The 17,713-nt window shown below is 45.3% G+C and overlaps 1 protein-coding gene across 1 annotated transcript in view; it reads left to right on the top strand.

The window, feature by feature from the left end:
• Positions 1-17,713, top strand: part of LOC139755518 (metabotropic glycine receptor-like) — a 494,688-nt gene that overhangs the window by 430,639 nt on the left and 46,336 nt on the right. The window contains exons 6-7 of the mRNA XM_071673905.1: positions 16,560-16,628; positions 17,379-17,488. Coding sequence (XP_071530006.1) covers positions 16,560-16,628; positions 17,379-17,488 — 179 coding nt within the window. The remainder of the gene's footprint in view (positions 1-16,559; positions 16,629-17,378; positions 17,489-17,713) is intronic.

Below are 17,713 nucleotides of genomic sequence, written 5' to 3'. Positions count from 1 at the left end.
GGCTGTTGGTGTAGGTTCCGGGGGTTGTGGCTGTTGGTGTAGGTTCCGGGGGTTGTGGCTGTTGGTGTAGGTTCCAGGGGTTGTGGCTGTTGGTGTAGGTTCCGGGGGTTGTGGCTGTTGGTCTAGGTTCCAGGGGTTGTGGCTGTTGGTGTAGGTTCCAGGGGTTGTGGCTGTTGGTGTAGGTTCCGGGGGTTGTGGCTGTTGGTGTAGGTTCCGGGGTTTGGGGCTGTTGGTGTAGGTTCCAGGGGTTGGGGCTGTTGGTGTAGGTTCCGGGGGTTGGGGCTGTTGGTGTAGGTTCCGGGGGTTGTGGCTGTTGGTGTAGGTTCCAGGGGTTGTGGCTGTTGGTGTAGGTTCCGGAGGTTGGGGCTGTTGGCGTAGGTTCCGGGGGTTGGGGCTGTTGGTGTAGGTTCCAGGGGTTGGGGCTTCTGGGTACAATGTAGCGAGGAAGTCTTCAATCGAGGCAGGAATTTCTCGTTCCCAACTCGTTTCGACAAAATTTTCTTTAGGAAAATAATGTTTGAAATAGTCCTCAAGTGGATAAAATGGTTTACAGTTTCCCTGGGCTGCTATTGGTCTACAGTTTCCCTGGGTTGCTCTTGGTTTACAGTTTCCCCGGGTTGCTATTGGTCTACAGTTTCCATAGGCTGCTATTGGTTTACATTTTCCCTGGGCTGCTATTGGTCTACAGTTTCCCTGGGTTGCTCTTGGTTTACAGTTTCCCCGGGTTGCTATTGGTCTACAGTTTCCCTGGGCTGCTATTGGTCTACAGTTTCCCTGGGTTGCTCTTGGTTTACAGTTTCCCTGGGCTGCTATTGGTCTATAGTTTCCCTGGGTTGCTCTTGGTTTACAGTTTCCCCGGGTTGCTATTGGTCTACAGTTTCCCTGGGCTGCTATTGGTTTACATTTTCCCTGGGCTGCTATTGGTTTACAGTTTCCCTGTGCTGCTATTGGTCTACAGTTTCCCTGGGCTGCTATTGGTTTACAGTTTCCTTAGGCTGCTATTGGTCTACAGTTTCCCAGGGCTGCTATGTCTACAGTTTCCCTGGGCTGCTATTGGTCTACAGTTTCCCAGGGCTGCTATTGGTCTACAGTTTCCCTGGGCTGCTATTGGTCTACAGTTTCCCTGAGCTGCTATTGGTATACAGTTTCCCTGGGCTGCTGTTGGTCTGCAGTTTTCCTGGGCTGCTATTGGTCTACAGTTTCCTTGGGCTGCTATTGGTCTACAGTTTCCCTGGGCTGCTATTGGTCTACAGTTCCCTGGGCTGCTGTTGGTGTACAGTTTCCCTGGGCTGCTATTGGTTTACAGTTTCCCTGGGCTGCTATTGGTAATCAGTTTCCCTGGTCTGCTGCTGGTTTTAGGAGAGAGAAACAAAAGAAACATCTCTAATTGCGTAATTTTTTTGTAACATTTCTTTATGAAAATTTCTTTTCTTGTTATAATTATGTTTGTGATGGTATTACAGATAGCTTTCTAACATCTAAACATGATAATGATAATAATGATAATAATAATGATAATAATGATAATAATAATAATAATAATAATAATAATAATAATAATGATAATAATAATAATAATGATAATAGTAATAATAATAATAATAATAATAATAATAATAGTAATAATGATAATAATAATAATAATAATAATGATAATAATAATAATAATAATAACATTCCACACTGCCATCAACAAACAATACTTACCTAGTGTGGATGAATGACTGCCGTCCAGAAATGGGTGCCTTCGAGTGTTTTAAGAACAGTTTGAGATACTCCACTGAACGCAGTATGCCAGCTGGATAGATGGCTACAAAATAAGTGGAAAAGAAAAACAAAGAGAAAAACAAAATCTTTGCGCGTTTCTCATTAGAAATGTGAAGTTAAAGTTGGCGAAGTTTGGCAACACTGATGAAAACGGGAAGCTTTTGAAATCCCACCTGACTTCCATGATGGAGAGGGTGAGGGAGTGCGTCCGCTGCCCCGTGGCCTCCTCCGGGGTGAACCTCCGGAGGGACAGTGGTGTCGACCTGCCCCTGAACCGTCACATGCACGTCTGGTGGCGGGAGGAGGAAGAGCCATGACGTCCCACAGGCCCGGGCGGTGCCCAGTGGACCGACAACCTTACCTTAGATCTAGCGGACCAGAGAATGATTTCGCAGGGTTATCACTGGGCTCCCTTACCTTGTCCCCCAGGCTGTGGTTCATGGCCATACCTTGTCCCCCAGGCTGTGGTTTATGGCCATACCTTGTCCCCTGGGCTGTGGTTCATGGCCTTACCTTGTCCCCTGGGCTGTGGTTCATGGCCTTACCTTGTCCCCCAGGCTGTGGTTCATGGCCTTACCTTGTCCCCCAGGCTGTGGTTCATGGCCATACCTTGTCCCCAGGCTGTGGTTCATGGCCTTATCTTGTCCCCAGGCACTGGTTCATGGCCTTGTCCCCAGGCTGTGGTTCACAGCCTTACCTTGTCCCCAGGCTGTGGTTCATGGCCTTACCTTGTCCCCAGGCTGTGGTTCATGGCCTTACCTTGTCCCCAGGCTGTGGTTCATGGCCTTACCTTGTCCCCCAGGTTGTGGGTCATGGCCTTACCTTGTCCCCAGGCTGTGGTTCATGGCCTTACCTTGTCCCCCAGGCTGTGGTTCATGGCCATACCTTGTCCCCAGGCTGTGGTTCATGGCCTTATCTTGTCCCCAGGCACTGGTTCATGGCCTTGTCCCCAGGCTGTGGTTCACAGCCTTACCTTGTCCCCAGGCTGTGGTTCATGGCCTTATCTTGACCCCAGGCTGTGGTTCATGGCCTTACCTTGTCCCCAGGCTGTGGTTCATGGCCATATCTTGTCCCCTGGGCTGTGGTTCATGGCCTTACCTTGACCCCCAGGCACTGGTTCATGGCCTTGTCCCCAGGCTGTGGTTCATGGCCTTATCTTGTTCCCAGGCTGTGGTTCATGGCCTTACCTTGACCCCAGGCACTGGTTCATGGCTTTGTCCCAGGGCTGTGGTTCATGGTTTTACCTTGACCCCAGGCACTGGTTCATGGCCTTGTCCCCAGGCTGTGGTTCATGGCCTTATCTTGTTACCAGGCACTGGTTCATGGCCTTACCTTGACCCCCAGGCACTGGTTCATGGCCTTGTCCCCAGGCTGTGGTTCATGGCCTTATCTTGTTACCAGGCTGTGGTTCATGGCCTTACCTTGACCCCCAGGCACTGGTTCATGGCCTTGTCCCCAGGCTGTGGTTCAAAGTCTTGAACTTACTTCTACCCTCACCCTAGGGCCTTACCGCCACACTCCCCTGCCAGCCCCATCCCCCCCCCCCCCGTGTTAATCCCAGTTAGTAATAATTAAAAGTTTGATTAACGACATGAGTTTCCGTGCCGTAGTTTAAAAAACTGTTGATATTTCCTCGTCAGCACATGAGGCGCGAGGGGCCACATCTCATGTTGTGCTCCTGCTGGTGTCCAGCGAGGGCACAGTGTGCCTGACGACGCCGGTTCTACCCCCACTGCACAGGGGGTTCACTGGTCGTCTCGTGCCTCGGAAGAATTCCCAGTCTCTCTGTCTGAATTACATTAACTTGAGATCATATGTTTCCCCTTGATATTTGTGTCCTATTTATCATTCTGTATCACTTGTCTCAGTGACGGGGTCGTCCGAATTAGTCTGATATAAAGTAATTTGTATAATGAAATGTCTTTCTCTTTCAATTTTGCGTGCAGGGTATCGTAATTGTATCGAAAAGATTTTATTAGTTATATTGCTGGGCTGATATGTAAGCCTGCTTGTATATCCCCTTTGATGTTTTATCTCCATATCAATGAATGTTTTAGATTTGAATTTGAATAATATCCAAATAGGCAGTAAAGCTTTTTGAAGGATATTATTGCATGTCTGTATATAAAGGTGATGAACTGTATTGATCGCGAGTAGTGACTGATTCCTAAATTGAGATGAAATATAAAAAGAATATTGATTAATTAAGATGAAATATATAAAGAATATTGTTACTCTCAACACCCTACACATGTGAAAAGAGTGGAGGAACTGGACATGGTAATTATTTATTTCACTTTTGCCAGTTTATCGATAGATTAATCCAATATCCTCCTCACAGAAATAATGAAAATCCTGCAGCCACTGAGATTCTTAAAGATGTATATTTTCGTGTAAGATTTTTCTCCCGTTTTCATTTGAAATTTTGATATGTCAGTGGAAGTCTTTATACCTGGGAAATTTTTCTTCCAAACTACCGAGCAGAAAGGTTTAAGAATCTATAATTTACAACATTTATTATTATTATTATTATTATTATTATTATTATTATTATTATTATTACATGGCACGTCGATTTATCTGCAAATGAGGTGCAAATACAACACGAAACTGGAGAGGGCTTTGAAGTACAGGGGGAAAGTGTGGAAATCTGACGTTGTAACTAATGAACCTTACCTAACCCAACCCTGGGGAAGGGCTTCGTCCCAGCCCTGAAGCTGAACCCAATAGAGGAACTCCGGCCCTCACCCCACAGCCTGCTCGAGGTTACACCGTAAATGAAAAGGCGAGGCTGTATCATTGTAATTACAGTCTCAATCAAAGAAGTTCTCACAACAAAGGAGTCTATTATGTTCCTGCCACTGTGAGTAGCTCAGCCTTGGAGCTGTAGAAGTTCATGGAAAGATGTCTTGTGTTACGTATATGCCCTAGGCTGAGGCAGGTTCCCATTTTTATCGACCAACCACTTGGGGTGGATGAACAGCGGGGTTGACTGTGGGCCGACTGCCGCAACCAGGATTCGAACGTAGGCGCTCCACCGTGGGCGGCCCGTGAATGCATCACGGTCAGGAACTCTAACTGCTACACCGATATATATGTGTATATATATATATATATATATATATATAGAGAGAGAGAGAGAGAGAGAGAGAGAGAGAGAGAGAGAGAGAGAGAGGAGAGAGCTACAACATTGTACAAAAAACTAGAAGTCGTTATTCAGGGCGAGCGGCAACGTCTCTCGACCTGCCACGCTCGCGACCTTCCGCTGAAAGCAATTAAAGTGAACTGATGTTTGTGGATGTAACACGTTCTGTCATCAGTGTACACCGTCGATCACACACGAATTGGTGTGATGTGCCAGCGAGTCTTTGAAACCTCGGACGAGAAGTGAAATATACCTTTTTTTCCCGCCCTAGCTGTAAATGCCGAACGGTGGGTGATGATAGGCGATTAATCGTAGTAATGGATGAACATCAGACGCACACTGTCTCTCTGATGATAGGAAAGAGACAGAACCGAATCATCGTCTTGAAACAGGGCTTATAGAAAACAACTAAATTTCAATTTAATCTTATTTTACTTTATTGGATATGTAGCCAGAAGGAATATGGATATTTATGGAAACAATAATCACAAATTAAAAAGTCAATGATAAAAAGGCATATGTCTGACAGATATATGGGCAACGGACCTTAGTTGAACAAAAGAAAGAAAACGGGAATGGTGTCATGGGTTGAACTGCGTTGGAATTGTTCTCTTTTTTTCCATCGAGGATTTTTAATGGTGATTTTTCCTCTCAGATAACTGTCGTTTTTATTGGTAACTGTAACTGTTTTTCTGTAGGAGTAAATAAGTCGATTTTTCCTCTCATTAGATAACTGTCGTTTTTTATTGATGACTGTAACTGTTCTTCTGTAGGAGTAAATAAGTCGATTAATCTGGCGCAAGAAAAGTACATTAGTACCCCATAGTCTGATGTGCTGCAATAGTTGTTATTTTGACAACAAATTAACAAGTATGAGCTGAAGTTCAGTCGGTCGCGGACACATACCACCTCAGTATAAGAATACTTCTCTAAGTGTCTTTTACAACGAATTTTTCATTTTTCTTTTTTTACCTGATCTAGTTTATATAATGAGAAAATGCCCGACAGTGATCAGGACCAGCTGTTATTACCGAAAGCTCGCAAATGTTGAATGGTCATCCTAAATGTTGGTGTCAAATTTCTGAAACAGACCAGACGTCGCTTGGGGTCGGGCGTACGCATCAGATGGGTCCTTCCCATTTATATCTTTATCAGTTTAGTTTTACTCGTTTCATATTGCCCGAGAACAGAAAATTACCATTAAACTCTTAAGCTATTAGTAAGAGAAACATGATAATGTGGTAAACGATAGATTTCAAAACATAAAGAAAATTTACCCCTATCTCCGAAACATTTGAGACAACACAGATACGTTTATGAGCTCTGTTGCCACGACACGCACAGACTTAGTAAAAGATTTTCAGTAAACTTTTGTAAATCCTCTTTCCACATCTCAGCAGATATTTTCTGGGAATCTCGATAACCATTGCATCAACTTTTCTAAGAAGGGTCTGTAACTGTACAAACAAGTTGGCGTTTTTTCTAGAAAAAAAAGTCGGTAACTCTACAGATAAAGTATGTGGGGGGAAATTGTAGCTAGGATGGCGCCCTTAAGACGCCGGGGTACACTGTGACTTTAGGAGTAGAGACAGGACCAAGATCTGTTACACTCAATAAAAATGGAAATAATCCATCAGTTTCCGCTGGTATTTAAGGTATTTCCAGCTGACAAAAGACGTATACATGGTTGTTAGAGCTGACACGAGGATAGTTTTTCGAGGGAGTTATGTTGAAAATAAAATATCTGTTTTGAGGAATGTTTTTTTCCCTCTGAGGAACATAGTGAAGGAACGGTATAGAAGGTGGACCAGGGAGTGGAAGGAAACAAGCGGGAAGGAAATAGGAGGGAGCAAAGGAAGAGACGGGCATATGAATGATGGAACATAGTGAAGGAACGGTATAGAAGGTGGACCAGGGAGTGGAAGGAAACAAGCTGGAAGGAAATTGGAGGGAGCAAAGGAAGAGACGGGCATATGAATGATGGAACATAGTGAAGGAACGGTATAGAAGGTGGACCAGGGAGTGGAAGGAAACAAGCTGGAAGGAAATTGGAGGGAGCAAAGGAAGAAAACGGGCATATGAATGATGGAACATAGTGAAGGAACGGTATAGAAGGTGGGCCACGGAGTGGAAGGAAACAAGCGGGAAGGAAATTGGAGGGAGCAAAGAAGAAAACGGGCATATGAATGATGGAAAGTGAAGAACCGGTATAGAGGGGGCCAGGAGTGGAAGGAAACAAGCTGGAAGGAATAGGAGGGGCAAAGGAAGAAAACGGGCATATGAATGATGGAACATAGTGAAGGAACGGTATAGAAGGTGGACCAGGGAGTGGAAGGAAACAAGCGGGAAGGAAATAGGACGGAGCAAAGGAAGAAACGGGCATATGAATGATGGAACATAGTGAAGGAACGGTATAGAAGGTGGGCCAGGGAGTGGAAGGAAACAAGCGGGAAGGAAATAGGAGGGAGCAAAGGAAGAGGCGGGCATATGAATGATGGAACATAGTGAAGGAACGGAATAGAAGGTGGACCAGGGAGTGGAAGGAAACAAGCTGGAAGGAAATAGGACGGAGCAAAGGAAGAAAACGGGCATATGAATGATGGAACATAGTGAAGGAACGGTATAGAAGGTGGACCAGGGAGTGGAAGGAAACAAGCGGGAAGGAAATAGGACGGAGCAAAGGAAGAAACGGGCATATGAATGATGGAACATAGTGAAGGAACGGTATAGAAGGTGGGCCAGGGAGTGGAAGGAAACAAGCGGGAAGGAAATAGGAGGGAGCAAAGGAAGAGACGGGCATATGAATGATGGAACATAGTGAAGGAACGGTATAGAAGGTGGACCAGGGAGTGGAAGGAAACAAGCTGGAAGGAAATAGGAGGGAGCAAAGGAAGAAAACGGGCATATGAATGATGGAACATAGTGAAGGAACGGTATAGAAGGTGGACCACGGAGTGGAAGGAAACAAGCGGGAAGGAAATTGGAGGGAGCAAAGGAAGAAAACGGGCATATGAATAATGGAAAGCAAGAGAAGGAAGACAAATATTAATACTGTTATGTCCATATTACTGTTTTCACTGATGGCGACCGAGTCAAGAATCCTTGCCTTGATTTACATCTGTCTTTACTGTAGCTCCAGTTGACACACTGCCAGAAGTAAAAACAAAGCAATTTTGAGAGTTGACTCAAATAGTAACTGACGGGGACACTGGTAGAAAACTCCTTACTTCTTTAAAGATAGGGAATCCCAGAGCCTTAGCGAACCAGCATAAGATTTTTAAAAGAACACAGGAGTGTAACATCTCTACAGTTAACTGTTACACATAAGTATGATTTATTCAGAGATGTTCTGCATGGCGAATTGAAAACGGCGTCTTTTTCCAAGAAACGGGACCGAAAAAGTACGAGGGTAGCTAAAGGTAGGCGAGTCTAATAAGCATTTGGTTTAAAGATTTAAAATATCATTATTAGGGAATCACATGAAGAAATATAAACTTATTTTTTGACAAACAGTTTGGTTTTATGTCGAGGAAATCAGTAGTTCTAAACTTCTGACAGTTATAGAAAATTTACTGAGATATTAAGCCTCAGGGTTGGCGGATGAAGGTTATTTTTTTTAATTGAGGGCTTTTCATAAGTTGATGATGATGTACCAGGCCGGGGATTACAACCTGCACATCTGGCAAAGACAGTCTATTTTGTCACACTTGGAAACAGTAGAAATATCCGTTATATTTCGTTGATACTTCACCATGGGACTTGAGAAGATTCCAAACCTAGATATGAAATGCGAATCTGTACCCATCTGTGTCATAATTTTGACGTCATCAGCAGATGGTATGGTAATATGACATAATTTTGACGTCAGTAGCAGATGATATAGTAATATTCCACGTGGAGTGTAGGATCTCAACAAGAACTTTAGTAAGAGCGCCACTCGTACACCGCAAGAATTTTGGGGAGACTGGAACCATAGCGCAAAATCCACAGTGTTTTTCAGTTCTGTCTCATATCACATGCCGTTAACGGCCACACACAAAGTGATTCTTGAATGAATGTTTCTTTAAATGTTTTTGGTTTCCTCAAGTAATAGACGCATTGCCCATCTCTGACATTTTCCTGAAGCATGTAGCAACACTAACGTTCCACTTTCTTTTGATTAGTATACTGAGAAATACGTCTGGTAAAAAGAATATGATATATATTTCCCATCTGGATCCAGACTTCTGAGATGGTTTAGCATGCTATCCTGAAGCCTACTAAACAGTGATTTCATTGAGGATATATGAATGACAGGGTATCACATACTGCATAATAACGAGTCTGGAAACAATTTTAAAAGACGAGACACACTGCAAAGACGCATGTAAAACTTTTTTTTCTCATAATATCTGGGTAAGAAGAATATGGAGTAAGAAGAGTGCACGCTCAAGCGACTCTCAAAGAAAAAAATTTGAAGGAAAGATACGATGAAATTAGGGAATTCAAAGACTATAAATTCATCCAAGATGCTGTGTGAAGAGGGTTATTATAATCATGGTTAAAGTGATGGCTAGCTCACAGGGAGGAAAGTAATATCATATCTTTGGAGAAGTGAAAAGTATGCGAGAGTAAGACAATGATGGAGGCGTTCCCAGGGTACAGTGGAGCTAGGCTAGAACAGATATACCTTGTGTCTCGCAGAAGGCGGCTCCAACTGGGAGGGAAGAGGGGCCAGAAATTCCTCGCATCTTGTACTACCACATCCTGAAATGTGGGACTAGAACAAGAAGCCAAAGCAAGGATTTTTCCTCTAAAGTCTCAGTAAACTGTGCTGGACGCTACTTCGTTATGGTGGGATGGGGCGAGGAGGTTTGGAAGACTTTGATATATATGCTGTACACATTCGTATTCATAATGGCAAATACGCATTCATATATTCATATACAATAGCTTTATGTAAATGTGGGAATGTTTACTTGGTTTTGAAATGTAAATGATGGTGATCATAGTTCATTTCAAAGAAGCATAGAGTTATTTCACTGTGTCCACAGTGAGTAGAAATTCACCTGTTGATCGTTGTTGCGACCAGTTGTGTGTGTGTGTTTGTGTTTGGAAGGCGAGCAGCAACTTTGACGGTGCTGACCCCGTCCCTGGGGCTCTAATAAAGCCATTCCCTGGCTGATTGAAGAATGTTATTTGGCAAAAGCTTTCTCCTTGTTTGAGTAGTCTTGTTATATCTGTGCGGAGTTATACTGGTCTAGTGGCTCGCTGTATCAGTGGAACAAGATGAAGGACGAGAACAGCGAGAGATTTTAGTTCGTCTTACGTGTACCCGAGTCTGCTCCAGCTACACTTGCTTCTGGCTTTGGTACACATTCCTCTCCCTTAATATATTTCCTCTCCTCGCCCCAGACCTTCCCTTCCCTGGGGGATACCCTTCCTGCTTCGCCACCACTGCAGACACCGTCCACTCATCCCTCTCCTCCTACGTATATTATTTATTTCACTTCCTCGCCAAAGACATTGCTTTCTCTGCCGATTTCCAGTACTGTTCTGATACACAGTCCCATCCCTGGCACATTGTTCCACCCTTAGTACACATTCCCATTCCTGGTACACAGTTCCACCTCGGTACATAGCTCCACCCCAGCACAGTTCCACTCCAGTACACAGATCCACCCTGGTGCACACTTGTGACCTGGTACACAGTTGATATCTTGGCACTGGTCGGGTACAGTGTCATAGGTGCGGTAAAGTGATAACGCTGGTATATTATGGTACAGACGTAGCACAGTGCCATAGGTATGTCACAGGAGTGTAGTTGGAATACAGTAGTAACGGTGTGGCACAGCGCTATATATGTGGAACAGTGGTACATGTGTGGAACAGTGGTACAGCTGGGGTACCGTTGTGGAGTGTGGCACGGATGGTGTTTACCATCTCCTGCATTTCCCTTTCGTTAGGTCTGCCACGGTGTCTCCCACCCTCGGGTAGACAAGGCATGTGGCCCAAGTGACATACCTCCACCAGTCTTGAGGGAGTGGGAGTGTGACTCGCCGATCCTTGCTCGACCTTTTCACCTCCGTCTGTAAACCCCAAACTTTCCCCCTTTCCTGGAAGCGTTACTTGGAGACTGCTCTAGCCCTCCCAACTATCGCCCATATGTGTCTCACTTCTCCTGACTCTAGAGTTTCTGAGACTCTCCTTAACTCTCATTCTCAAGCACCTAGATTGTCATTCCTTTCTTTGTAATCATCAGCTTCGATGTCGCATTGTTACGTCTACTGGTGATCTCTTGTACGTGCCGCTTGTGATAGGTTGGTGGTCTGAGGTGGTTGGAAGGGAAATGGTCGGCCCCCACACCACTGGCTGGCTGGGGTAGTGGTCTGAGGTGGTTGGCAGGGTAATGGTCGACCCCCCACGTCACTGACTGGCTGGGGTAGTGGTCTGAGGTGGTTGGCAGGGTAATTGTCTACCCCCACACCACTGGCTGGCTGGGGCAGTGGTCTGAGGTGGTTGGAAGGGAAATGGTCGACTCCCACACCACTGCCTGGCTGGGGTAGTGGTCTGAGGTGGTTGGCAGGGTAATTGTCGACCCCCACACCACTGGCTGGCTGGGGTAGTGGTCTAAGGTGGTTGGCAGGGTAATGGTCGACCCCCACACCACTGCCTGGCTGGGGTAGTGGTCTGAGGTGGTTGGCAGGGTAATGGTCGACCCCCACACCACCGGCTGGCTGGGGTAGTGGTCTGAGGTGGTTGACAGGGTAATGGTCGACCCCCACACCACTGGCTGGCTGGGTTAGTGGTCTGAGGTGGTTGGCAGGGTAATGGTCGACCCCCCACACCACTGGCTGGCTGAGTTAGTGGTCTGAGGTGGCAGGAAGAGTAATAGTCAGCCGTGACACAACTGGCTGGGTGAATGGGACGAGGTGACAGGGAGAGAGTAATGGTGGGCTCTCACTGCGCCTGGTGAGTGTGGTGGGACTTGGGGAAGAGTTCAGAGTCAATCACACTTAGTGTGTCTAGAGGTTCCAAAGTACAGTGCTGCCCAGTGCGCGTGAAAGCGTCAGGTTTTTGATGTTTTTATAAGTCGACGACTTAATCCAACTTTATATATTGATGCTAAACTTATTAAAAAAGATTTATCGTTACCTTTTGATGTTTATTATTTTGCTAGTTGAGACGGTACGGGCAAATGAAGCCCTAATCAATGCCATGTCATTAACGCTATATATTTTTTTTTTTTTTTTTTTTTCATACTATTCGCCATTTCCCGCGATAGCGAGGTAGCGTTAAGAACAGAGGACTGGGCCTTTGAGGGAATATCCTCACCTGGCCCTCTTCTCTGTTCCTTTTTACCAGATACCCCTTTTTACGACCAACCCCAAGAAGATGAAAAGTAGGGTTCACTGTAGACCGACTGCCGCAACCAGGATTCGAGCCTATGCGCTCGACCCTGGGCGGTCTGTGACTGCGTCCAGGTCAGGAATGCTACACCATGGTGGGGACGGTTGTACTTAATGGTCAAGTATGGCCATTGCTGTAGAGGTTGGGGGGGGGGGGATGTTAAAGTGTCAGCTGTTTTCATGTACGATTATTTGTACTTAAGGTTCACGTTATCATGCTGAGAGGTGAGACAGTCGTGCTTAATGAATCTTCTTAGTCTGTAGATCAGCATTTGTTGTATGGTGTTGGCGCACCCCTGTGTGGCGAACCTCTCACTGGGCTCACCTCTGAACGGCCGTGTACGTTCGTGCTGTCGCGGTCAAGGATCGTAACATTCTGCTCACGGATCATAGCATCTTGCTCACTGATCGTAACGTTCTGCTCAAAGATCGTAATTTCCTACTCAGGTATCGTAAAATTCTGTTCAAGGATCATATCGTTCTACTCATGCATCGTAACATTTTGCTCAAGGATCGTAAAGTCCTCCTCAAGGGTCGTAACGTGCTGCTCATGGATCGTAAAGTCCAGCACATGGATCGTATCGCCTTGTTCGTGGATCGTACCTTCGCGCTGAGGGATCGTAACGGCTTGCTCAGGGGTCGTACTGCTTGACTTTAAAAGTTCATATCGCTCCACTGGTGGGTCGTACCTTCCTGCTCAAGGAACGTACCGTCGTGTTCAAAGAACGCTTTGTCGTGCTCAAGTACCGTACCGTCTTGCTTTAAAGACGGTACGATCATGCTCAAACATCGTTCCGTCGAGTTCTAGGACTGTACCGTCGTAGTCAAGGAATTTAGGTAAACCTAACATACAGATACGTTACCCCTTACTGAACATTAACTATGACAGTTGTTGGCATTTGGTTTGGTTTACGACTTAAAAGAATTTATGGAGAAATAATTCCTGAAAATCATTCCCATCATCGCGGTTTCCATGTTAGCGTCATTAACTGGAAGCTTTGCATTAATTACCAGCCATGATATTAATGATTGGTTCAGCTTCACGTTACGAGGGAGATGCCGAATTTGATTGGCTTACCTCAGAAATCTACCCAATCGTGAAATGGGAAGGCTTTCCTGAAATCTCGTTTTCGTTGATGAGGCCAAATTGATCTAAAAATCTGTCCAGACCAGCGATTGCCAACCTTTAGTCACTCCTTTCCTTATTGGGGGAACTTTAGAAATCCGTGAAGACCTTCAAATTTTCCTCAGTAATTGATAGAAATTGTGAAGAAGAAAGAGGCGATTCTTACCTGGAATACAAAAGAACACCCTCGTTTTTAATTTACAGCTTACATAGATAGATTCACATAATCATCACATTTTCGTACTATCCCAAGTCTACTCGGAAAAAAAAATAATGTGCAAAAAGAATTTTCACGAGTAAACTCGGACTGCTTTAATTTTTCAAAATCAAGATCCGGGTAACAGGGGGACTGCGTCGAGTTCCGTTTTTCATCGGTAGATGACAGCACATGGCTTGTTTTCATACTGCCAGCTGATTGGCAGTCAGAGAGGCTTGTGGGAAAAATAAAAATGTCTTTTTCGACGGGCTTTCCCATCTGTTTATCCCCCTTTAGTATAACACAAGCGTAACTGCTGCCTTCATGTGGGAATTATCCGGTGGTATTGGCTGTGTAGATATTACGTAAATTGCCAAGTTGGAATGGATGGTAACTTATTTCACATTTTCCAGATTTTCATGAAAATGATCCAGCTATTCATATAAGCCTACCATGAACCCAGAGTCTGGGGGTCCCTGGCCCACAGTTTGGACACCGCTGGTCGAGATGAGTATTGGTTGTTATCGCAGTATTTCGTAGGCCCTCTTAACTCGCACATTTCATGACATTGGTATCATTATCTATAATGGAGAGCTTTTCTAATATTTGCCAGCAGATGGTTTGTCTATATACTATTTTCCTAATGTGGGACTCTGGCGACAGGTTTGGGACGATGTCGACATATAATCATGAATCTTATTTCCATCTACTTAATCATATTGAAGCCTTCTTCCGCTTTATCATCCTCATTTCTTTACATTTCTCCGAGTTGAATTTCCTTCAACTATACATCAAACTAACGCTCGAGTTTGTTTCGGTCCCCTTGTAAGTTGATGCAGTCCTCGCTTTTCACTTCCGTCATGACCTTTGCATCATATATGCAGACATATTCACTTAAGAGTCCATACCATCAGGCAAATAATTTCCACAGATGAGAAAGAATATTGGTCGTAGAACAGAACCCTGTGGCACTCCGCTGGTCACCTCGATTTATATGGAGAAGGCTCCTTTGACATACGTCCTTTGTTTCCATCCACTGAAATAACCTGTCCATTGCAAGTGTTTCTCCCTTATTCTTGCCTGGTGATCCAGCTTCTTAATCAGCCTTCCATGAGGTAGGCCAAACACAAACAACCCACCCAGTCTACTCTTTTGTCTTAGAGTTCACTCTCTCATAAAAATCTAAGAGGTTTGTTTTACATGACCATTCCCTACAACCGTGCAGTTTTATCACTTCGGTAATTTCTCCTCTGTGGGAAGTCGTCCATTTGCTTTCTCGAGAAATAACCTCTTCCCAGAGCTTTACAAACCACACTCGTCTGTAGGACCACCTGCTCGCGGTCTCCTTTCCTGTAAACAGGTATGCCAGTTGCCCTTTCCCATTCCCTTGGCACTCTGCCTCTCTCCAGTGACATCTTCAACTATATGTCAGGAGGTTTATGTAGCGTATCTGCGCACATCTGTAAAATGTATGGTGAAATTTCACCGGAACCATGAGACTTGTATGGTTCATGTCCTTTTAGTAGAATTTTTTTACATCTTTTCTAAGATATCTCAGTGTCTTTTAGCATCCCTTACCCAGCCTGTTTCACTAGAGGCTAGCCTGCAAGATGTGTGTGTGTGTGTGTGTGTGTGTGTGTGTGGATCTGTTATTACCTGTTAATTTACATGGGGAGGGAGCTTTATTCTTGTGAGACCCCAACTATATGATTGTATTTTTTTTTTTTTTTCGTTGAGGGTTTTGAGTTTTCCACTCGTGCCGGTGTATACTTCCTCTTCACTTGGACCTTGTTCAGCGAGTTCACAGCTCACTTTCCTTCCCTCCCTCTTGCTCCAGACTCTTCTGACTTCTAATAATTATTCCGTTAACGTTGTCATATCTTTCATGGGAATTTATATGTAATTATCATATTTCCCTTTATTCCTTCTTTCAAAGTGGGAAGATTGAATACTTCCCACTTCTCGGAGACCCTTAGCTCATACCACTGGTACGATATTTGTTGCATAAGATTCGGGACTTTCCAGCAGTTCGTCTTGGCTCCAAAATTAAGGAGGTCAAACTGATGTGGATATATTCCAGCTTAAATTAAATGTGTACGTCGAGTGTATCATCCTAAACAGTTCACGGTCCATGTACTTGCAGGCAATTTGTACACTGACCTAAAACATAGTTTTCCACCCACGACACTTCCTCGCATGGTGTTCTGGTGACACATTCAAGGTGATGTCAACTCCAAGGTCACTTTCATGGTAGTACTTATGACTTATTTCTCTCTGTGTGGTACTGAAAGTCTGGTCTTATTAAACACCTCCTCATACCTGTGACTGCATTTTCCAGGGCTAAGATTCGGTAGGGAAGCAAGTTTACCCCAGGGAGTAGGGCGTCCCAGTTTTTGGCTAGGCTGCAGCGTCAGGGCTGGTGAGATACTCCCCTCAAAAGTTACATATGGGCTTGAGGAAGCTTCACCTTCCTAATCCACCCCAAATAACTAGGAATGAAGTAATTATGATTGATGTATAAAAATATTTGTTCGCCATTTGTCCCCCTTCTTCTGGTGTCTCTTGTTTAGTTTTCTACACATCGAGTCCCTGTTACCTCCGGCATAATTTTGGAATCGTTAGCAAACATGTTCATGTATGATTCTCTGGTGGTTGGTACATGACTTTCAGGAGTAATAGTGACCCTAGTACTGATACCGAGGGGCTCACATACTTGTGTGTGTGTGTGTAATTGTTATACATTACTAGGAGAGTTTTACACTCTTGTTGCCCTTCAACCGATTCTCTGTTTACACCATGTTAACCTTATGGACACACAAACACACACCAGCTTACGCCAGATACCTTGATCTGTGTGTGTGTGTGTGTGTGAAGTGGTGACGGAGTCAGTGTGTGGTGGGTGACGACAGCACAGGGTAACGGGTGCTCATGTTTCAGGTGATCGCTGCCTCGCTCTGGACCATGCTGGAGATGGTGGTGCTGGGAGCCGTCGTCATGTACTCCACCGTAAGTTCGATACCCTCACGTCACAAAGCCTCACACTTTACTTTTGAATACTTTTTTAGTATTTAGTAACAAAAAAGATAGATGCCTATAGCGTTCAAGATTGCCAGAAAAAAATATATATATATATTTCCATTAAGATGAACAGCTGTTTGGTTGAAATAATGTAATTCTTTGAAATGTTGGTTGCCTGTGGTAACACCTGACCCACTGTGTAGTGGTTAATGTTTAGAGAACACCAGCTGACCCCCATCGCTCACTACCCACCCCATGCACCATAACCTCCCTCCCTCCCTCCCCTTCCCACACATCGTACGCTACAAGGCCGTCCCTACCCAGCTCCACGCTCGACACCCTCTCCATTTAGCCCCACGCTCGACACCATCCCACCCAGCCCCACGCTCGACACCATCCCATCCAGCCCCACGCTTGACACCGTCTCCATTCAGCCCCACGCTCAACACCTTACCCACCCAGCCCCACATTTGACACCTTCCCATCCAACCCCGCTCTTTAAACCTTAACCACCCAGCTCCACGCTCGACACCCTCCCCACTCTGCCCCACCCTCGACACCCTCCCCACTCTCCCCCACCCTCGACGCCCTCCCCACCCTCCCCCACGCTTGACACCCCCCCCCCCCTCATCCAGCCCTGTACCCCCTCCTCGCATCCATCAACTGCTCTTGGTCTCGCATTGATGAATAATACCTTCCTCAGTAACCTCCTATGTCAAACAGACCGTCACCTTCCAGATCTTCCTGCGGTACGTAGAGCCGACCGTGGTGCTGTGTATGGTGGAGCCCTGGTTCCGGGAGGTGGGTTTCATCCTCTTCTACGGCGCCATCGTGCTTAAGCTGTACAGGTGAGTCCAGCCGCCTCGCCATCACCACCACCCGTGGCTCGCCCAGTCCTCCACCACCGCTTTACGCTGGTCTTCTGGTGGGTCATGCCTCATGTCTTGTACCCCAGAATATTGGGCTTCTATACAGGTCATGTGTTATGTCGCATTTTGTTCTACAGACGCACGGCTGTGGTCTTGTGGCCATCGGTTCAAGAAGTAAGGGATGTCATACACGCTACAGGTATA

Source organism: Panulirus ornatus, chromosome 19 (assembly GCF_036320965.1).
Source record: "Panulirus ornatus isolate Po-2019 chromosome 19, ASM3632096v1, whole genome shotgun sequence".
Taxonomy (NCBI): Eukaryota; Metazoa; Arthropoda; class Malacostraca; order Decapoda; family Palinuridae; genus Panulirus; species Panulirus ornatus.
Note: the sequence above shows the minus strand (reverse complement) of the source record. Positions and strands in the feature narration are given on the sequence as shown.